Source organism: Moschus berezovskii, chromosome 3, assembly GCF_049115385.1.
Source record: "Moschus berezovskii isolate FMDL1 chromosome 3, NW_MosBer_1.0, whole genome shotgun sequence".
NCBI lineage: Eukaryota > Metazoa > Chordata > Mammalia > Artiodactyla > Moschidae > Moschus > Moschus berezovskii.
In genome coordinates, this window is record NC_142462.1 from 47,720,562 (window position 1) to 47,744,149 (window position 23,588).

The following is a 23,588-nucleotide window of genomic DNA, read 5'->3' on the forward strand; positions in this document are numbered from 1 at the left end:
GAAGCCATTTGTCATTTTCCCCAATTTCCTAGGGAGCTGATCTCAAGTCAGAAAATCTTTGAAGTCAGCAGGGAATCCTTTTGTTGAAAGTAGCTTAATGGAAAGAGAAAGTATAAGAGCAAAATTCAAAATGGACACAAAGCCATTTGTGTGACATAGTAGCCCAGTATACAATTATGGATTTCAGCTCCTAATTCAACTGGTAAACTTGTAATACACAGTTCACTCCATTAAATTACAATGTACAACACACACATACACAGGAAAAACCGAGTGTTAAATATGTCTCAACTTCTTATATTACAGATAATTTAAAATCTTTAGTTAAATCAATTATATTCAATGCAAGGTAACTGATTTGGGAGGAATTCATTTTAACAACTACATATTGCACTATTTTTTAAGAGTGAAAGAACTGCAAATTGACAATGGTATTTTATATATACTTAAATTCCATGAATTTAGTACTTTCTCTAATGCTCAAACTAAAAAATTTATTATTTATTTTATACTCTTCTATTTTCTAATTTATCCTTGCATTCCATGACAGAAAATAGATTAATTTAAAAGGTTATTTATAGAATGAAATTACCTGTATCCTTTCCTCAAATAAATACATTTCCTTGGAATATGTTAATGAGGCTGATGTACTATTTGTTAATGTAGTCAATAAACATTTATTAAAATATTTCTAGGGAAATGATTATTATTTAAACATACAATTGTTTTCTTATAGCTTGAATGTTTCAAATGGCGATCAGTAATTTTCAGCCTATTTTCTGAAAAATTTATTGATCTGAATGTAGTATTTTATATTAGACACAGTAAACTGAGATGTGATTCAAATGATTGATTAGAATTGAAAATGTATAAATTGCTAGCTTGTTCACTGGTAGTTTACTCTATTACAGCTACTACTATTACTTAATCTTCATTAAACACTTAGGTGCCAGAAACAATTTTAAGCAATTTATGTGGAATTAGTCCTTATACTGTTCCTACAAAACATCTATGGAGTAAGTGCTGCATAGTCCCAATCTTACCAAAGAGGAAGCTGAGATTTAGAAAAGTTACCCAGCAAAATTTTGGAAGCTGGGATCTGAATCTCAGAGACATGCCTCCAGAATCTATTAGACCAATGATGCCCTCACTGATTTAATTTTGAATCTATATATAATTTGCAAATGTGTGTTTATACACACACACACACACACACACATTTGTGCACATGTGCATATATTCAAGTTCCAACTTAGAAATTCTGTTAACTTGAGTTACACATCATTACTCCTTTGCAAAATAAGGGCTCTGAGTTAGAAACTTATCCCTTCAACTCCTGAGAATCACTTTATGTATAGCCAAGAGAACTGGGGCAGTATTATAATAAGCTCTTGACACCATACAAATGAAGGAAGATGGAATCTTTATTTATAACTTAGGCTCTTGAAGATCTGTGAATCATACAGAACATTTAAAACATGTCTAAATATAAATACAGTCTTCTAAATAGTTTTAAAATTGCTCTAATAAGTAATAATTCACTCTCAAAAGCAGGTGAAATTTTTTTTTAAAATTTTATCTAATGCTTACTGTTTTTTCTCAACTTAATAATGTCCTGCATTTTAGACTTGACTTTTTCAAATTTGCAAGGTGATGAGTTGCCAAACATGAAGAGTAAGAACACTCCCTTGTGCTTTGCCAAGAGACAGCATTCAAAGAAAAAGAAGACAAACATCACAATTTAAATCTGTAATATATCAGCTCAAATCTGAGAGAACAATGAATCTCAACGTCTAAAACACATTACATGGTGCTTAGAGTACATGGTGCTCTGAGTTTTTTTTTCTTTTCAAACAAGTCAGATAATGTTATAGGCATATTAACATAGGGAAATTCTATTTATTTTGACATTATACCCTTCTGTACTTTGCTTCTTGTTTTTAGTCCGTTTCAAAATGCATCCAAGGGTCTGTGGGCATATATTATGTGTTCCTGCTGAAAGTTCTCTTTTAACTTCCACATCTGAAATAAATCACCGTCATTCTTCTGATAGCAACAACTGTATGTGAGCTCCAATGAAGGACTTGCCCAAGTGTCTCTGCATCGCTGCCATATCTACGGGTCAGCCTGTGCTGACTGCTGCCTGGCAAGGGATCCTTACTGTGCCTGGGATGGCCATTCTTGCTCTAGGTTCTATCCAACCGGAAAGCGGTGAGTACTGAATATTCAACTGAAAATCAAAATCGGTATCATCAGACGGTTAAGCAATGCTCCACATTATTGGAATCAGTTCTATTGCAGTATCCTGTAAAAATGACACTAAAAGTAGTAGCTATATGTAGTCTTCAAATAAAGAAAATGGCCACTCATATAAAAACAAACTTGTGGTTACCAAAGGATACAGAGGGCTGGGGGTCGGGGGAGGGGATAATTTTAACTTGGGATTCTCACAGAAATATTAGAGTGCAGTAGTTTGGAAAAATTCCTTTTTCATTTTAAAGTTCCTCTGCAACACAATCCTCCACCTGCAAACCTCCACCTCTACCCCTAAAATATTTCAAGCATCATTTAACTTTCACATTTACCCAATGTTTATCTTTTTTGTTTTATATGCTTCATATATCCTTAAATCTAACTTTCCTAGGGCTTCCTTGTGCCATTTAATTCCTCTGTAATCAAATGCTGGTCCCAGTTCAGGCAATGGGAGCTCGCTCCAGAATGGATACCCTGAATACTTTCAAAACCTTGATAACCATGCTTTACCCCCTACAATGGTGAGTGTATGATTATTGGTTAGATTAAGAGGTTCAGGTAGTCTGAGGCACAGTGCCTTTTAGCCAAGAGAAGACTTAGGAAGCAAACTCTGAACCAACTTTCACCAAGTTGGAAGAAAAGACCAGTAATGAAATCATAAAGCAAAGAATATGCGGAATTTAGGATCAGTCAAAGGCACAGCTAAAGTTTAGTGTGGGTCATGATGAGTGACAAGGGGAAAACCTATGAAACATAGGGTCATCAGGAGACAGCAAATACGACTAGCCTTGAGCACCAGTGATCTTTCAAGTAAAGCCACTGGAGTGATGATGTTTTATAAGCCCTTTTTCTCTATTATAGATGTAGGTCTTTAAGGACTTGACAGATTAAAACAACCCAGCACTTCTGTATATCAAGATTATTCTGATCCTTTTATGCATTACTTCAAAATATTTGCATTATAGGGAAACTACTTGCCAGGCAGTATTCTAGAGCTAGGTATATAACATTAAAAAAAAAGAAAAGCTACAAAAAGACAAAAATCCCTCCCTTGAGGGAGAATAAATTTTAGAGGGGGAATACAGACATTTAACAAGGAAACCCTAGGTATATCAAATAATGGTAAGGCCTATGACTTTTTGAAGGGCAGGGAAGAGAGACGGGGGCTGTGAAGTGGGGGACTGCAATATTAAATGGGTGGTCAAGGGAGGCTTACTCAAGGTATATTTGAACAAAAGCTTGAATGTGAGGATGTGTGATGAGGATGAATGTGTTATGGCATTATTTGGGAGAATAGCATTTTAGACAGAGGCACCAGAATCCTTAGAGCTGGAGCATGCCAAGATTGTCCAAAAAATAACACCAAGACTAATGAGGCTGGCTATAGTGGAATGAGCAGGGGAAACGTAGGAAGAAATGGGATCAGAATGCCAGATGACATAGGACTTAGTAAATCAGCAAAGGACATTTACTTAGAGTTAAGTGGGAAGCTGCTGAAGGGTTTTTGAGCACAGGAGCAGTATTGTTTGAATTTTGTTTTAAAAAGTTCACCTGGTGGGTTTGGCTGGGATCGAAGCCCTGGGATAGAAAATGTGAGGAGAGGAAATAGAAGGTGCAAGACAGTTAGACTACTAACTGATGATCAAATGGTGGCTTGGTAGAGCTGGAGGTGGCCAAAAGTCTTCTGATTCTGGATAGGGCTCACAGAATCTGCTAACATATTACATGTTGGGGTGTTATAGAAATAGAAGACTCAGAAATGAGCCAGTTTTTCAGAACTGAGCATCAGAAATATTGCATGTCATTTCCTGAGAAAGAGAAGACTGTGAAAGGCACAGGTTTGAGGGGGAAATGACGATGTTAAGTTAATGATGCCTATAAGGTATTCAAGTGGAGATGTCATATAGGCAATTAGACATCTGAATCTGGAGCAGGGAAAAGTGGCCCAGATAATTTCAGTCTTCTGTATTAAAGGCATAAGGTATGATGAAAAGTCCCACTCTTTACCCAGAAGATTTTAGTATCTGTTTTCAAAGACCCATATTCCACCATGGTATTTTAAGATTTAAACAGGAGGTCTGTGGCCTCTTTTCATTTCTACATAGAATTTCTGGACCTCATTATCCTGAGATGTGTCTATCCTGGGCTGGACTGGAGTTCTGCACCTGGACACAAAGTATGAGGGAAGCAAATTCTAAATAATCTCAGATTAAAAAATGATTTTTGTGCTCACTTGTGGTATTTTTAACTATATTTGTATTCACTCACAATTATGATAGAAACAATATTTTTAAACTATTTTCATAACTATTACAAAGGCAATAATTAATTTTTCTTGGTAAGCAGTTCTAAAAATTGGCATATCTAACACCCAGAAGGCTTACCAGGTGGTAAAGAATACACCAGCCAATGCAAGAAACGTAGGTTTGATCCCTGGTTTGGGAAGAGCCCCTGGAGAAGGAAATGACAACTCATTCCAGTATTCTTGTTTAGAAAATCCCATGGACAGAGGAGCCTGGCAGGCTACAGTCTTTGGGGGTCACAAAAGAATCAGATACAATTTAGGGACTATAGAACAACAAAACACTTGGAAAACAATCTTCAATCTATTATTAAACAAATTTTGTGCTCAAGGGAACTGAAGCACTGCACTTTCTAAGAAAGAAAGTGATATAGGGACCCCACACTGAATCTTACCATAGTCCTATACACAAATCAGCCTTCTCTATGACATGAAAAAGTTGAAAATGAGTACTCCTTCCCAGTAAAATTATCAGACCTTGGCTTTAGGGACCAAGCATTTTTAATTAACAAACAATAACTATATCAAAATTAAAATTCCATAGCTATTTAAAGACTATCATATTTGAGATATTATTTACATTATAGAAGTTTCTGCTGAAATATGAGTTAACTCATTTGTTCTAATATTCTCCCAATAATCTTTTCTAAAATGTGTACTTAAGCATAAATTTCACATTATCATCCTAATGCAACAAATTGTTATTTTAATCATATGCTCTTAATAAACAAAGACTGAAACATTCTGAAAATTATTAATGTTGCAGTATAATGTGAATTATTAAAACTTGTGTCATGGGTTTTCTGCTAGAACTAATAAAATAATTTAGTAAAGTTTCAGGATACAAAAATCTATTGTATTTCTATACACTAAATTGCCAACATTCGCTAGATCATCGAAAAAGCAAGAGAATTCCAGAAAAACATCTATTTCTGCTTTATAGACTATAACAAAGCCTTTGACTGTGTGGATCACAATAAACTGTAGAAAATTCTGAAAGAGATGGGAATACCAGACCACCTGACCTACCTCTTGAGAAACCTGCATGCAGGTCAGGAAGCAACAGTTAGTAATGGACATGGAACCACAGACTGGTTCCAAATAGGAAAAGGAGTACGTCAAGGCTATATATTGTCACCCTACTTATTTAACTTATATGCAGAGTACATCATGAGAAAAATGGTGGGCTGGATTAAGCACAATCTGGAATCAAGGTTGCTGGGGGAAATATCAATAACCTCAGATATGCAGATGACACCACCCTTATGGCAGGAAGTGAAGAAGAACTAAAAAGCCTCTTGATGAAAGTGAAAGAGAAGAGTGAAAAACTTGGCTTAATGCTCAACATTCAGAAGACTAAGATTATGGCATCCGGTCCCATCACTTCATGGGAAATAGATGGGGAAACAGTGGCTGACTTTATTTTGGGGGCTCCAAAATCACTGCAGATGGTGATTGCAGCCATGAAATTAAAAGATGCTTACTCCTTGGGAGAAAAGTTATGACCAACCTACACAGCATATTAAAAAGCAGAGACATTACTTTGTCAACAAATGGCTGTCTAGTCAAGGCTATGTTTTTTCCAGTAGTCATGTATGGATGTGAGAGTTGGACTATAAAGACAGCTGAGCACTGAAGAATTGATACTTTTCAACTGTGGTGTTGGGGAAGACTCTTGAGAGTCCCTTGGACTGCATGGAGATCCAACCAGTCCATCCTAAAGGAGATCTTTCCTGGGTGTTCATTGGAAAGACTGATATTGAAGCTGAAACTCCAGTACTTTAGCCACCTGATGTGAAGAGCAGACTCATTTGAAAAGACCCTGATGTTGGGAAAGATTGAAGTCAGGAGGAGAAGGGGACAACAGAGGATGAGATGGTTAGATGGTATCATCAACTCAATGGACATGAGTTTGGGTAAACTCTGGGAGCTGGTGATGGACAGGGAGGCCTGGCATGCTGTGGTTCATGGGGTCGCATAGAGTCGGACACGACTGAGCGACTGAACTGAACTAAATAACCAACCTGAAGAAAGAAAAATTAAGGGAGAATAATCCCATTTATAGCTGCATCAAAAAAATTAAATATTTAGTAATAAATTTAATGAAAGAGATAAAAGATTGAAACTGTAAGTCATTGATGGAAAAAAAATTGAAGAAGATACAAATAAATGGAAAGTTTTTCTATACTCTTGGGTTAGAATATTTAGTGTTGCTAAAGTGTTTATACTACCCAAAACAATAAACAGATTAAAGATGTTCCCGATCAAAATTCAAATGACATTTTTCACAGAAATAGAAAACAGAATCCTAAAATTTGTATGAAACCACAAAAGTCCCTTTCTATCTGAAGCAATCTTAGAAGAAATATGCTGGTTGAATCATGCTCCCTGATTTCAGACTGTACTAGAAAGCTATAGTAATCAGAAGAATATAGTATTGGCATAAAAACAGGTACATAAATCAAAAGAAGAAACTAGAGAGCCAGAAATAAACCTAGGCATTTATGGTCAATTAATTATGCTTTTGAACTGTGGTGTTGGAGAAGACTCTTGAGAGTCCCTTGTACTGCAAGGAGATTCAACCAGTCCATTCTAAAGGAGATCAATCCTGGGTGTTCACTGGAAGGACTGATGCTAAAGCTGAAACTGCAATACTTTGGCCAGCTCATGTGACGAGTTGACTCACTGGAAAAGACTCTGATGCTAGGAAAGGTTGGGGGCGGGAGGAGAAGGGGACGACAGAGAATGAGATGGCTGGATGGCATCACCGACTCTGTGGACATGAGTTTGAGTGAACTCCAGGAGTTGGTGATGGACAGGGAGGCCTGGCATGCTGTGATTCATGGGGTCGTAGAGAGTCGGACATGACTGAGTGACTGAACTGAACTGAACTGAATTAAGTCTGAATTTGGCAATAAGGAGTTCATAATCTGAGCCACAGTCAGCTCCTGGTCTTGTTTTTGCCTACTGTATACAGCTTCTCTATCTTTGGCTGCATAGAATATAATGAATCTGATTTCGGTGTTGACCATCTGGTGATGTCCATGTGTAGAGTCTTCTCTTGTGTTGTTGGAAGAGGGTGTTTGCTATGACCAGTGCTTTCTCTTTGCAAAACTCTATTAGCCTTTGCCCTGCTTCATTCAGTGCTCCAAAGCCAAATTTGCCTGTTACCCCATATATTTCTTGACTTCCTACTTTTGTATTCCAGTCCCCTATAATGAAAAGGACATCTTTTTTGGGTGTTAGTTCTAAAAGGTCTTGTAGGTCTTCATAGAGCCGTTCAACTTCGGCTTCTTCAGCATTACTGTTTGGGGCATAGGCTTGGATTACTGTAATACTGAATGGTTTGCCTTGGAAACGAACAGAGATGATTCTGTCATTTTTGAGATTGCATCCAAGTACTGCATTTCGGACTCTTTTGTTGACCATGATGGCTACTCCATTTCTTCTAAAGGATTCCTGTCCACAGTAGTAGATATAATGATCATCTGAGTTAAATTCACCCATTCCAGTCCATTTTAGTTCACTGATTCCTAAAATGTTGACGTTCATACTTGCCATCTCCTGTTTGACCACTTCCAATTTGCCTTGATTCATGGACCTAACATTCCAGGTTCATATGCAATATTTCTCTTTACAGCATCGGACCTTGCGTCTAGCATCAGTCACATCCACAACTGGGTATTTGTTTTGCTTTGGTTTCATCCCTTCATTCTTTTTGGAGTTATTTCTCCACTGATCTCCAGTACCATACTGGGCACCCACCGGCCTGGAGAATTCCTCATTCAGTATCCTATCATTTTGCCTTTTGATACTGTTCATGGGATTCTCAAGGCAAGTATACTGAAGTGGTTTGTCATTCCCTTCTCCAGTGGACCACATTCTGTCAGACCTCTCCACCATGACCCGTCCGTCTTGGGTGGCCCCCCACGGCATGGCTTAGCTTCACTGAGTTAGACAGGACATGGATATCACCAGACGGTCAACACCGAAATCAGATTGATTATATTCTTTGCAGCCAAAGATGGAGAAGCTCTATACAGTTAGCAAAAACAAGACCAGGAGCTGACTGTGGCTCAGATCATGAACTCCTTATTGCCAAATTCAGACTTAAATTGAAGAAAGTAGGGAAAACCACTAGACCATTCAGATATGACCTAAATCAAATCTCTTATGATTACACAGTGGAAGTAAGAAATAGATTTAAGGGTCTAGATCTGATAGAGTGCCTGATGAATTCTGGACGGAGGTTCGTGACATTGTACAGGAGACAGGGACCAAGACCATCCCCATGGAAAAGAAATGCAAAAAAGCGAAATGGCTGTCTGAGGAGGCCTTACAAATAGCTGTGAAAAGAAGAGAAGCAAAAAGCAAAGGAGAAAAGGAAAGATATAAGCATCTGAATGCAGAGTTCCAAAGAATAGCAAGGAGAGATAAGAAAGCCTTCGTCAGTGATCAATGCAAAGAAATAGAGGAAAACAACAGAATAGGAAAAACAAGAGATCTTTTCAAGAAACTTAGAGATCCCAAGGGAACATTGCATGCAAAGATGGGCTCGATAAAGGACAGAAATGGTATGGACCTAACAGAAGCAGAAGATATTAAGAAGAGGTGGCAAGAATACACAGAAGAACTGTACAAAAAAGATCTTCACGACGAAGATAATCACGATGGCTTGATCACTCACCTGGAACCAGACATCTTGGAATGTGAAGTCAAGTGGGCCTTAGAGAGAATCACGACGAACAAAGCTACTGGAGGTGATGGAATTCCAATTGAGCTCTTTCAAATCCTGAAAGATGATGCTGTGAAAGTGCTGCACTCAATATGCCAGGAAATTTGGAAAACTCAGCAGTGGCCACAGGACTGGAAAAGGTCCGTCTTCATTCCAATCCCAAAGAAAGGCAATGCCAAAGAATGCTCAAACTACCGCACAATTGCACTCATTTCACACGCTAGTTAAGTCATGCTCAAAATTCTCCAAGCTAGGCTTCAGCAATATGTGAATCGTGAACTTCCAGATGTTCAAGCAGGTTTTAGAAAAGGCAGAGGCACCAGAGATCAAATTGCCAACATCCGTTGGATTATGGAGAAAGCAAGAGAGTTCCAGAGAAACATCTATTTCTGATTCATTGACTATGCCAAGGCCTTTGACTGTGTGGATCACAATAAACTGTGGAACATTCTGAAAGAGATGGGAATACCAGACCACCTGACCTACCTCTTGAGAAACCTGTATGCAGGTCAGGAAGCAACAGTTAGAACTGGACATGGAACAACAGACTGGTTCCAAATAGGAAAGGGAGTACGTCAAGGTTGTATATTGTCACCCTGCTTATTTAATTTATATGCAGAGTACATCATGAGGAACGCTGGGCTGGAAGAAGCACAAGCTGGAATCAAGATTGCCGGGAGAAATATCAATAACCTCAGACATGCAGATGACACCACCCTTATGGCAGAAAGTGAAGAGGAACTCAAAAGCCTCTTGATGAAAGTGAAAGAGGAGAGTGAAAAGGTTGGCTTGAAGCTCAACATTCAGAAAACTAAGATCATGGCATCTGGTCCCATCACTTCATGGGAAATAGATGGGGAAACAGTGGAAACCATGTCAGACTTTATATTTTGGGCTCCAAAATCACTGTGGATGCTGATTGCAGCCATGAAATTAAAAGACGCTTGCTCCTTGGAAGGAAAGTTATGACCAGTCTAGATAGCATATTAAAGAGCAGGGACATTACCTTGCCAACCAAGGTCCGTCTAGTCAAGGTTATGGTTTTTCCCGTGGTCATGTATGGATGTGAGAGTTGGACTGTGAGGAAGGCTGATCGCCGAAGAATTGATGCTTTTGAACTGTGGTGCTGGAGAAGACTCTTGAGAGTCCCTTGGACTGCAAGGAGATCCAACCAGTCCATTCTAGAGGAGATCAATCCTGGGTGTTCATTGGAAGGACTGATGCTAAAGCTGAAACTGCAATACTTTGGCCACCTCATGCGACGAGTTGACTCACTAGAAAAGACTCTGATGCTGGGAGTGATTGGGGGTAGGAGGAGACGGGGAAGACAGAGAATGAGGTGGCTGGATGGCATCACCGACTCGATGGACATGAGTTTGAGTGAACTCCGGGAGTTGGTGATGGACAGGGAAGCCTGGCGTGCTGTGGTTCATGGGGTCGCAAAGAGTCGGACACAACTGAGCGATTGAATTGAACTGAACTGAATAGGTATGAAGTTATATCTCATTATGGTTTTTACCTGTGTGTGTGTGTGTATACACACGTATATGAGATATTACTTGGTCTACCCTTACCTGTCTTTGTCTAGCACTTGGGAGTTTCATTAAAACTATCTATACTATTTAAATTCTCCACATTATTCCCAAATTTTTAAAAGCATACAGTTATAGTGAATGCAAACATGTTTGCTATATGAATTATTTCCTAAATTCCCATATGTATTAGTTATTTTCTTTGGAGAGTAAATAGTAATAAAGAAAATGATCATTTGGAGTATTTTTATTTTATTTAAGCGTTAACTAACTTTAGTTTTATTTTCAATTGCACTAACTGGAAGACAAAGATCATGCAGAGGAATTCATAGGCATAAAAATCAAAAGCATGTCCCTTTGTATGGAAACAAAGAAGCACAGCTATACTTGGAAATCAATGGAGGGTGTACTTTGACGTAATAAGTTTGTTAATGTGGTTGGTTCAGTAGTTTCTCTTTTTAAAAAGACATGTTTTTCATAGTTACATTGTACTGTTTTTCACAGTAAACAACGTTAAGCGTTTTTCCTCTTTATCCTCATGCACATTAAATATTTGTGCATTTGTATCAGTTCAGTTGAGTTGCTCAGTCGTGTCCGCCTCTTTGTGACCCCATGGACTGCAGCACACCAGGCTTCCCTGTCTATCACCAATTCCCAGAGCCTATTCAAACTTATGTCCATCGCATCAGTGATCCCATCCAACCATTTTATCCTCTGTTGTCCCCTTCTCCTCCCACCTTCAATCCTTCCCAGCATCAGGGTCATTTCAAATGAATCAGTTCTTTGCATCAGGTGGCCAGAGTATTGGAGTTTCAGCTTCAGCATCAGTCCTTCCAATGAATATTCAGTACTGATTTCCTTTGGATTGACTGGTTGGATCTCCTTGCAGTCCAAGGGACACTCAAGAGTCTTCTCCAACACCACAGTTCAAAAGCATCAATTATTCGGTACTCAGCTTTCTTTATAGTCCAACTCTCACATCCATACATAACTACATACAATTTAATCTCAAATATTATTTATTCTTTATATAGACATGTAGTTGGAAATTTTAAAACAAGAGAATCAATTTACCCTTCAAGTAAATATCTGCTTTTTACACAGTAAGACAATAATTTCATTGTTTATCTAGAATAGACTACAATGGAGGAAACGTTGACATCTTGAGCCAAATCCCCAGTCCCGCATGCAGTGTAATATGACTGTCTACCATCATGCTTTCACGATGTTCTACAAATACCTTAAAGGGAATCTACACATATAGAAGGGTCTTCTCTCATGGCTCAGACATTAAAGAATCTGCCTGCAGTGCAGGAGACCCAGGTTTGATCCCTGGGTGACAGATATAGAGAACTCAGATGGCTGCCTTATTGTTCTCATCATTAAAGCAAAGCCATAACAATGTTTTTCTATATTTGAAAGTCTGGAAGGTACTTGATACTGCAAATTCAGATTGCTAAGCATAAAGGCCCATGTACTTGAGTAAACCATAACATAGTGCTGATCATATGACAGTAAATTAAACCATTGTGAGCAATGTTGCTTACTTGCTGCTGCTGTTGTTGCTGAGTTGCTTCAGTCGTGTCCGACTCTGTGTGACCCAATAGACGGCAGCCCACCAGGCTCCGTTGTCTCTGGGATTCTCCAGGCAAGAACACTGGAGTGGGTTGCCATTTCCTTCTTAGATGGCTGAAAATGACCAGTTCAACTATAAGAACTATCACGTGGTTCTCACATAATACATACTCACAAGTGGCTGGTAGTAAATAATTGTGTGACTTCATAATATACCAAATACAATGCAGTAAAAACCTGACTTAGGACCTATTCTAAAGTACAGTATTGATCATAATTCCTGAGACAAGAGTGACTTCCACTAGTTTGTGTTTGTAATTGTAGAGAAATATACAACTGAATAAGGATCATGTGGCTTTTGGGGGAAGAGATTCCTTAAATGACACAAAGTTTATACCTATATTTCATAAATAGATTTATATAATCCTTTGATTATATAAACTATTATCTGTTTGCCATAAGTTTAATTTTTTTTCATTATTATTTACCTTGAGGTTAATTATGGTTTACAGATTTTATAAGCCCAGTGTTAATATTTTCCTTCTCTTACTGAACATTTTAATTTATCATTAAGGATAAAAATATTAAGAGAAACTTAACTAGCCCAGTTAAATGATATGCTCATCCATATATACTTTTCAGAATTGATAATAGACAGTTTACCCCTATTAATCACAATAAAGAAAGTTCTGTTCCTTCTGCTTTATAACAAGGTTCATGTCCACAATTCATTGCTAAGATCATTTCAATCACTTTGTTTTGATTTGTTGTATTACGTAATACAATTGACACTAATATATAAGTGAATCTAAGACAAGAAATTAAATAGTTTGCAAATAATTTTAAATTTTTATTTAAATAGTGAACAATTTTAAAAGGATGAACTAAAATTTTGAAATGCTTAAGTCGGTGATATGTAACAACTAAAGGCAATGAGTGAACCTTGTTTGGATCCTGAATAAACTTTTAAAAATGCATAAGGGATATTTTGAGTATTACAAGTAGTGAAATTTCAATATAGAATGTACTTTATGTGATATCATTAAATGTTGATATGGTTAGTATAACTATAATGTTATATAGAGAAATTGCTCATTCTTTGAAGGTACATACATTTAAGGGTATAAAATTATTATGTCTGCAACTTATTTTTTAAATATTTTCATATATGTGCATATGTAGTATATATATAACATATACTTGGATATGAGAGAACACATAAATATGGCACAACACAACAATTTATGAGTGTAGGTTACCATCATTCATTGTATTTGTACATCCACTTTTCTGTAGTCTTGAAAATTTTTGCAATAAAAACATGAAGGAAAATGTTTAGTAAATGAAACGTTTTGCTTAACTTTATATAAATATCCATTTTCTTTGTCTCTCTGGTTCTGGACACTTTTTAATATATCTGGAAATGGTTTGAAAGTAAGAAAAAATTATAAAGTGGAAGATGCTAGTAAGTTTATACTTTGAAGTTTATTGTATTAGAAAATTTTCTAGGACTGTCTCTAAAATAAAAATTTACCCTATTAATTTGGAATCTAGCATCTATGAAGGAAGGAAGTACATATAATAGGAGGTTCATCTATCATGAGTGATAGATGGGGAAACTCTGAATTAATTCAAATTGAAAAAAAGTGCCCACATGATATTTGAAGCACTGAACAAAAAGTACAGATAATCAGATCCTTTTTCTTTATGACACCTTAGGCAATCATAAGATTGCATAATTTAAAATGAAGTCTTTTAAATACATCATAATTGGCAATGTTAATTCTAAGTCACTTGTATTTATTTCTGTACTTCATAGGAGGAGCCGAAGACAAGATGTGAGACATGGAAATCCACTGACTCAATGCAGAGGATTTAATCTAAAAGGTAATTAAAAGTGGTCAGACTTGGTAAAGAGTAGCAGTGTTCCATATCATATTTCAGTAAGGGAAATCTGTGATAAATCAAAATGTGCCATTTTAAAGAAAGATTCACTATACAAATTAGAGGCATTCATGTATAGTCATTAAAAATTAAATATTATTTGTACGTATACTAAGATTTATGTAAAAGAAAAGCCCAGGAACACAGATATCCTTGGATATGTTATTTGGTAAGTCTTTCACAAAGATAGTTATTATAGATTTTTCTAGACATTATTTTCTTTTTGAAGAAAAAAATGTACTTTATTTTTGTTTACCACTGAAGAAAAAACATCTTGTTTGTTTGTTTTTTCCTGTGATAAATGGCATAACAGAATTTACTATTTTAACCACTTTAAAGTGTACAGTTCTGTACCACTTTAAAGTATATTGACGGTGTTGTACAACGAGCACCACCATCCATCACTGAAATGTTTTCATCATCCCAAAGTTAAACTCCATACCCATTAAACACTAACTCCCTATTCTCACTTCCCCAACTTGTTCTAATTTCTCTCTCTATGAATCTAAATATTCTAAATATCTAAATAGTCTAAATATGAATCTAAATATTCTAAATATCTCATAAAGTGGAACCATACAATATTTATCCTTTATAACTGGTTTATTAGCCTAATGTCTTCTTTGAGACTTCCTGGGTGGTTCAGTAGTAAAGAATCTGCCTGAAATTTAGGAGACACATGTTCAGTCCCTGGATTGGGAAGATCCCTGGGAAAAGGAGATGGCAACCCACTGTAGAATTCTTGTGTGGGAAATCCCATGGACAGAAGGAGCCGAGCAGGCTACCGTACATGGTGGGGTCCCAAAAGAGTCAGACACAAGTTAGTGAACTAGACAACAACAGTGTCTTATTTAGGGTTCATTCATGTTGTAACAAATATCAGAATACTTTTTCTGCTTAAGGAAAAAATGTAACCCATTGTGCGTGTGTGCGTGTGTGTGTGTGTGTCCATCAAGGAACACTTGCACTGCTTCCAATTTTTGGCTATTATGAATTATCCTGCTCTGAATTTTACAGTTTACAACCATACCATATACTTTCTGCAGTCTGGCATGTGTCTTACGATTAATCTAATTCCTTTCTTCCCATCCTGACATGGAGACATTATGTTATAATTTTTCCACTGAACCCCTCCCTCCACCTCCACCCCACCAGCAGAGAGACCTTCCTCGAGGCTTACCAAGCGCTATAGAGGTTCTGTAGTTAACTGTTAACACAGACTCCTGTCACTAATGTTTGTGAGCATGGGCCTTTTTGTTTTTATTTAAATAATGACATTCTTGTCACTAACTACACAAACCACAGGAAGAAAATTAAGACACATTTTGCCTAATTTTTTCATACATCTAACTGAGGGAATAAATCCAGATTACTATTTCTCTGTTTGCTGAGTATTTCATAAATCTGTGTGTCAGTTCCCACTTATAGTAGCAGTAGTCGTAGTGGTAAGAGTATTGGCAACAGAGGTAATGATGAAAAAACATCAGTGTTGATTTTTGTGTCAAAACCTGAGCTAAGTGCTTTTTTAAATAGATTTTGTCACTTACTGCTCAAGAAATTATTCTAAAGTAGGATCTATTCCTATTCACACTTTATGAATGAGGTTTCTGCCCATGTCTAAGCTACCACCTAACTATACTGAATACTCTTCCTAATTTAAGAATTTCAGTATAAGAATGTCTGAAAATACCTGTTTTAGAACCAAGTAAAACTGAAGCACAGAGATGTTAGATAACTTCTCTAAGGTTATACAGCTGGTAGTGATAAGTCAAGATTTTACCTCAGGTATCTCTGAGGTCGAAGATTGTTTTCTCAACCATGACATCGCACTGTGGCCACGCCTTGCTTTCTGCCTTTTCCCAGTGTTTCTGAATTCCATCTGTACCACACTGAGTGTGGAGTTTAGGGGTGGGATGAACCTGGCCTTGGTATTGCCTGGCACTTACTAACTCTTTGCCTAGGATATGTTTTTTCATAACTCACAGCCTATGAAAGGCTGAGAAAATGTAATTCACAAAGATGTTGTAATAGTTAACTGTTCAAGGTGATATTAAGTGCATTCCTTGGTGTAACGTAATTCTTGAATAAACATTGATGCCCTTGTATCTTTCTCTCCTTCGTTTTAGGTTAAACACACCAAACAATGTATAAACTTGTTAAGTAATGAAGACTGCCTTTGAGCTTTGCTTTAGTTGCTCACAATTGTTTAGAGAAGTAAACATTCATATAAGGGAATACGATCCAAATTCCATTGCTTCTCTCTCATTTTATTTTTGCTCTCCAGCATACAGAAATGCAGCTGAAATTGTTCAGTATGGAGTAAAAAATAACACCACTTTTCTTGAGTGTGCCCCCAAGTCTCCACAGGCATCCATCAAGTGGTTGTTACAGAAAGACAAAGACAGGAGGAAAGAGGTGAGTAACGCAGGAGAGCAGCAATCAATCAGGGCTTTGGAAGAGCATTAAATCAGCACCCCTCAGTGAGGCACAGATCAAACAAAAGGAAGGACACATGAACATCCTTTAATGTCTTTGGGATGACAAGTACCACCTTCTTTAAAATCCTTTGTCCATGGAGTTGATGGATTAATTAGAAATCCTATCTGCCTGCTCACCTCTGTAACACAGTGACTAAAGCAAGAGCTTGCACACTCAGATGGGGGTATGGATCTGAGGAAGCGTTTGTGAAAGAAACAAAGATGTGCGCAAATCCAGAAGCCAAGTTCTCACACAACAGCACCTTTGTGTGATCCACAAGATAAAAGGGGCTTTTGAAAAAGTTCAATTTCCTCAACAAGGAATTCCACTTAACTACAACCTTTATGGTAAAGAGCATTTTTCCGCTGTGTGGTAATCTGCTTCCATTGCTTTATTATTCATAACTCTTGGGGTTTTGTTATAGGTAATGTGTGGAATCATTATTTATGGGACCATTGCCTTTATTAAGTGATAGGTAAAAAAAAAAAAACCTCGACTTTCAAATGAAAGGACACTTGTATTAACCTTTCACTGATCATAAAGAGCTGTTTTAAAAGGAAAACATTGTAAAACAGCATAGAGTGAAATATTATAAATAATGAATTCCATAATATTGATGTCACATTGTCCTAACTAATGAGAGGATAAGAAGAAAAATACATATGTATATATAAAGCCTTAAAGTAGCCTAAACTGCAATGGTATTAACAGTACATCACAAAGTGTGATGGAGTGAAGGGAGAAATAGAGCCTTCAGCACTTGTGTGTTTTCTGTTGTGCACAGTTTCCATACTACATATTAGGTTAATGAGAGCTATGTAGAATGGATACAGTCCTAAGCTAAGCATTGCATCAAAATTACTAAAGTAGATGTTGGCTCTTTTTGAGGAAATGCTTTCCAACTTTCAGACGTGCCTATCCAAAGATGTTATGAGCTGTTTAGGAAATTTTGTGTTCCCCGTCACAGGAATATTAAACCATAAGCTGATGACCACTTGCATAAGATGAGACTTAAATATCTGGGGAAAAGATGGACTCAGTGGACTTCAGGGCCCCTTCTTGCTGCAGAATTTCATAAAAATTTTTAAATTTGTTCATTAATAAAGCATATTGAGACTTGTTTTGTTGCTATCAAATCTATCATCAAATTAGTCTTGAAATAGCTGCAGTCTAATTAATTTTAAATTATTTTGAATGGATGTGGAGCATAAGAATAATTGCCTTACAAACTACTCTGGGGTAGAAGTCATAATGTGTGATGATGATTATCATACAGAAATGGAATTCTTAGGCTTAAACATGTCATGTAGACATGAACCATCCTTCCAAAGAAAGTCTGTATATGTGTATGGGAGTTGAAAAGCCACAACTCAAACAGGGGCATACCTCACATAGATAAAATGCTGTTCTTTTATTCAGTAGAAAGTTCAGTGGAAAAATATATAATAGATGAATATAATTTCTATTGTGTAAAATTAAAATACATGAATATATACAGGCTTGAATACATGTCACAGAAATTAACAAATGAAATTTAAAAAGGAGTGTATCATGTGTTTTATCTCTTTCATGATATTTACTTTCAGAAGTTTCAAAAATGTGGAGACACATATGGCTATCTTGATTTTTCTCCCAATCTCAAAAACAGAAGAATACTATAAGATAATGAAAAACCTTAACCCTAATTATGAAAATCTGTTCTGTCCAGAATTTAAGCAGAGCACATTTCCACTCACTATCACTTTATTTGAATAAGCTATTAATATTTAATTAAATTTATCTTAATTCTTCCTCAATAGTTTAGGCAAACATACACATATTTCTCACACTGATGATGTGTAAATACTGAACTTTTTGTTTCTTTTTTTTAGTAAGACAAGTGGTAAAAACTTTCAGAGAAAAAAGCAGATAGTTCATATGAATTACGTAAAGTGAAAACTAAAAGCCCTCTTCTCCTCCACTTCAGTACTCATTCCCACTTCTCAGAGTATAGGCTGCTAAGAATTATATAGTCCTCCAACTAGTCTCCATAATTTTCCTATTTTCTTCTCTCTCCTTCTTTGTATCTCTTTCTCTGTGAGACACACACACACAGATTTCAGTATTAGTACATATGGAGCTACCATATTTTTCTTGGCTGTATAGTATTCCACTACATGACCATACTTTGCCTTTACTGAAGCTATCTACTGATTACATTATTTCTTGTTTTTCCTCCTATCAAAAGCATCAGGTTGGGACTTCCCTGGCAATCCTGTGGTTAAGACTCCATGCTTCCACTGTAGGGGGCATGGATTCAATTGGGGAACAAGTATCCTGCCTGCTGTATGGTGTGGCCAAAAAGTAATTTAAAATTTTTAAAAATTCATGTGAGTGAATATCTGCCTGTTAGTTAGACTACATACTCTATGTAAATTCCTATAAATAAAATATCTGCACTGAATCTTATATATAAATATTAATGGATATTATCAAATTAGCCTCCAAAATTTTTCTCAATTTCATGCAAATAGAAGACTTTCTTTTTTATTTCTGAATGCATTTATACATTATTTAAACTATTTCTAAGGCATATTAAAGCTTTAAAAATTAAATGAGCATAAAAGTTTTGCTTTATGTTTCAGTCCTTTTTCTTAATCTCTCTTTTCTAGTTCTGTTCTATTCATATTTCAGCACTATATTTTCCCTTTTTGTGCTTTTGTATGTGAGTTACTTTTTATCTAAAGCTACCTATCTTTGGTTTGTATTTCATTAATAATAAAATATGTATTTATATAGAAATTTATCATTTAGAAAAACATTTCACATTCATTCTCTTATTTGTCTTTGGGTCAAATTTCTTTCCCTCAATGAAAGAGCATTCCTGAGTATATATATAAAGGAACTGCTTACCACTTAGGTTTTTGTGTGTTCACTGATAATACTATAGTTGGCCTTGTAAGGAAATGGATTTCAGAATTTAGCTTACATCCAGAAAATAATATTTTTTCTAGCATAAGCCTGTAAAATAATTAAATATTCACCTCATAGCTTCTTATTACTTTTCCTTGAAAAGTAAAATCACTTGGAGTACTTATAATAAGTTCCAGCTTATTTTTAGTCATTCTTTGTGTTACATAATTGGAAAAACCCCTTGATAATTAATGTTCAGAACTCTGCCTCAGCTTATACAATTATTAGGCGAATATTCATTCATTCAGTGAAAAAAAGGTAAAATTCAATGATTTAATTATGGCTTCATGTTCTTACTCATGAGTATTTTTGTTACAATAAAAGGCAACAACTACAGGGTAAAATAGATAGTTTAAACTGTGACTTTCATATATATATGTTGTCTGTAATTTACATTCTAGAAACATTCAAAACTCTCACTTAGATGTGAGTAAACTACTTCTACCCAAAGGGAATGCACTTTAAGCTATTTGGGGCAATATGGGTGATAACTTTACCTTCTCTTTAATACATTCAGTACCCCTGAAACCAAATCTCCTGTGCAAAATAAATAAATAAAAAATAAAGAGGCAATGGAATTTGCCAAAAATGTGTGTCCACTAAGATGGAAGTTAGTACTCAATACTTTTGTAAAACTTATGAAATTCTTTTTACAAGTCATACCTTTTTAGCATATATAGAGTTGGATTTCAGAACTTTGATATATCTGTTTTAGGTCAAACTGAATGAACGAATCATAGCCACTTCACAAGGACTCCTTATCCGCTCTGTTCAGGATTCTGACCAAGGACTGTATCACTGCATTGCAACAGAAAACAGCTTCAAGCAGACCATAGCCAAAATCAACTTTAAAGTTTTAGATTCCGAAATGGTGGCAGTTGTTACAGACAAATGGTCTCCATGGACCTGGGCCAGCTCTGTAAGGGCTTTACCCTTCCATCCGAAGGACATCATGGGGGCTTTCAGCCACTCAGAAATGCAGATGATTAATCAGTACTGCAAAGACACTCGGCAGCAGCATCAACAGGGAGAAGAATCTCAGAAGATGAGAGGGGACTACGGCAAGTTAAAGGCTCTCATCAATAGCCGGAAAAGTAGAAATAGGAGGAATCAGCTGCCAGAGTCATAAATGGGGCTTATGCTTCCATTAATAAAGGTCTGTCTTCAGTGATCAAATTTTTAGCAAAGAATCCTGTGCTTTACCCGTGGGAAATTCCTGAAGAAGGTGGTTACTCACTGAGAAAGGTGAATGTTACATGAACTGAAATGAGTATGCATTTTTTTGAATGATACTGACAACCCTAGACATGTCATGGTCCTCGTGGTGCATAGAAAGATTTAACTTAACCTAGATTTTATTTATATCTTTATGTACCTTTTCTTCAAAATCATATGACGGCTATGAAACTAGAATTCTTACATCCCTTAATTGAATGAGGGCTATAACCTGTGATCTTTCATCCTTGCTTTAAAGATTTAGATTTCTAATTGACAGTCATCTCTACACAAAAACAAATGACAAGTTCACAATTTTTACATAGCAAAAGTGAAATAAATGCTTATAACAGAGTCAAAAGAAATGTAGAATAATAAATAAAGACAAGGAAGAGGGAATCTAAAAGTTGCATAAAACACTAGCAATTCATTAAAAGATAATATGGAGTTTGTATGCTTCCAGTGAAATATAGTATTAGTTATTTTTATGATGGCAAAAACTGTCAGTTGCTGATATCCATCACTGATCTCTGGTCCCTTGTTTCAGGAAGATAAAAGGAACCCTCACCATTAATATCTGACTGGAGTTATGTCAGTGAAGCTTTTAAGTTTATATTGTTATATAGTCATCTTCCCAACAAAAGCACTTTCCTCTTTGGAAGATATTTAAGTTATTTTAGACTCAGAGAATATAATCTTACACAGTTTAATCGATTAATATGTTTATTCTAATTTTGTAGTTTGCGTGGCAAGTTAAAAAATATAAGAAGAAAAATTTTTTGAAATGCCAAACTTGTATATGAGGTCTAAAACCATCAAAATGGGAGAAAAAGAAAAACAAGGTAAAAAAAGCAATTTTATTGACAGAAGTTTATTAAAAATATTACTAATTTTCAACTTCAGTAATTAATTTCATTGATTAACTTACTTTTGTTTACCAACTTCAGATACCATATTAATTTTTAAGTCACCAATTCTTTTTTTTAATGCTTTTTTGTATATGCTGGAGAGACACTCATCCTATGGAGAAGTGAAAAATTTCTAATTTGAATAAAATTAGACATACTTTATTTTAAAAGAATGTTGGTACATCATATTCACTGGTATATAAATACAAATGTGGTAAGTCTGTGATGAATAAAATATCTTCTTATTATATTCTTGGATCCTGTGTTTAGAGTAATTTAATATTCTTTTTTTATTCCAAATACCAATTAGATGGGAAAAGTATAAAATTTTCTTTGTATCCTCATATTTCTTTTAAAAATACAATTTTTGCTGTTTCATTTTACATTTAACAATTTCCATATTTCCAGGTACAAAGAGAAATTATATAGTATACCTAATCAAGATCTAATACAGAAGTTTTATTTGTAGTTAACAATCCATAAAGAAAGTAATCAAGATAAATATATTACTTTTCTAAGCACTACAGTATAATGTGTCAAGAACTAAAATCATTGTCAAAATGAATCTAATCACTTATCAAAATCTAAGAATATGAGTTATTATTTAAATGATAGATTATGATATTACAAGAGGAGGCCTCAATGAAGCAAAAGTACCACTACAAACACAGCATAAATAATGTTTCTTCAGAAATAAAGGTATTAATAAAAGTTATTGTTCCAAATGTGTATATGATTCTAAAGTAGCCTCTAAAGAAGTTTGTTGTACAAATAGCTCTTTATTTCCACTCTACACGCACAAATAGAAATGTGAATAAAGCTGAAACCATCTTCTGTGTTCATGGTCAATCTATTCTATGTACAGAGTTAAAAGTAAAATTGTTTTAGACTCAGAGGGTAAAGTAAATTATACAAGTCCCCTTGCTTCATGTAAACACAAACTGATAGACAATAAGGGTGTTTAGTTTTATAACATTATTTGTGCTATTTAATGCCTTCTGCTTTAAACATTATTACATTGTATATACTTTTATCACTTTACTTTTAAAATTATAGAGACCCTTCTTGAACAAAACTGCCAAATGTAAAGAAAATTTTCTTTCTCAAAAATATTTTTAACACATACTAAATGTTGGTGGTTGATTGGTTGATTTTACTTTGTGTAGTTTGACAATTCAATGACTTGATATGTTTTTCATTTGTATTGTATATAAAATTTCCTAGAAATGCACTTTTTTTCAAAGTGTAGGTTTGTGAATAGATTTTAGCATGATGCAACTGTCATTACAGTGAATGTTCACTTTGTGTAAGGAATGTAGTTAGCACAGTAATATTTAATTGGATATTGAAGAAATCATGTGCCTGGCAAAATAAAACATTGAATTCCCCAAAGATGTCTTTAATTTTCCTTTTTAATGTTGAGTTTATAATTTCTTGTTGATATGATAGAATCTGCTTACTCTTACAATTGTTCTTATTTTCCCCATTTATTGATTTCTGTGTTGTGAAAGTAATGCATCTGGATATTTCAAAATTCAAAATTTCCAGTAGGATATACTTGAAAACTTTCCTTGTACCTCTGTCTCTCATTTATGTAAGTCCTGCCCCAGAAGCACCCAGTATTGTCAGTTTTTGTGTATATCTCCATGATACATTATACACAGCAAGCAAATTCATATTTGTTTTCTTTTTAA

General features: G+C 35.6%; 1 protein-coding gene across 1 annotated transcript in view; it reads left to right on the top strand.

Moving 5' to 3' along the window:
* The window catches only part of SEMA3C (semaphorin 3C), a 226,621-nt gene extending 203,335 nt beyond the window's left edge, over positions 1-23,286 (top strand). The window contains exons 15-18 of the mRNA XM_055420650.2: positions 2,054-2,211; positions 14,217-14,284; positions 16,626-16,756; positions 20,487-23,286. Coding sequence (XP_055276625.2) covers positions 2,054-2,211; positions 14,217-14,284; positions 16,626-16,756; positions 20,487-20,900 — 771 coding nt within the window. The 3' untranslated portion in view covers positions 20,901-23,286. The remainder of the gene's footprint in view (positions 1-2,053; positions 2,212-14,216; positions 14,285-16,625; positions 16,757-20,486) is intronic.
* Positions 23,287-23,588: the final 302 nt, after the last annotated feature.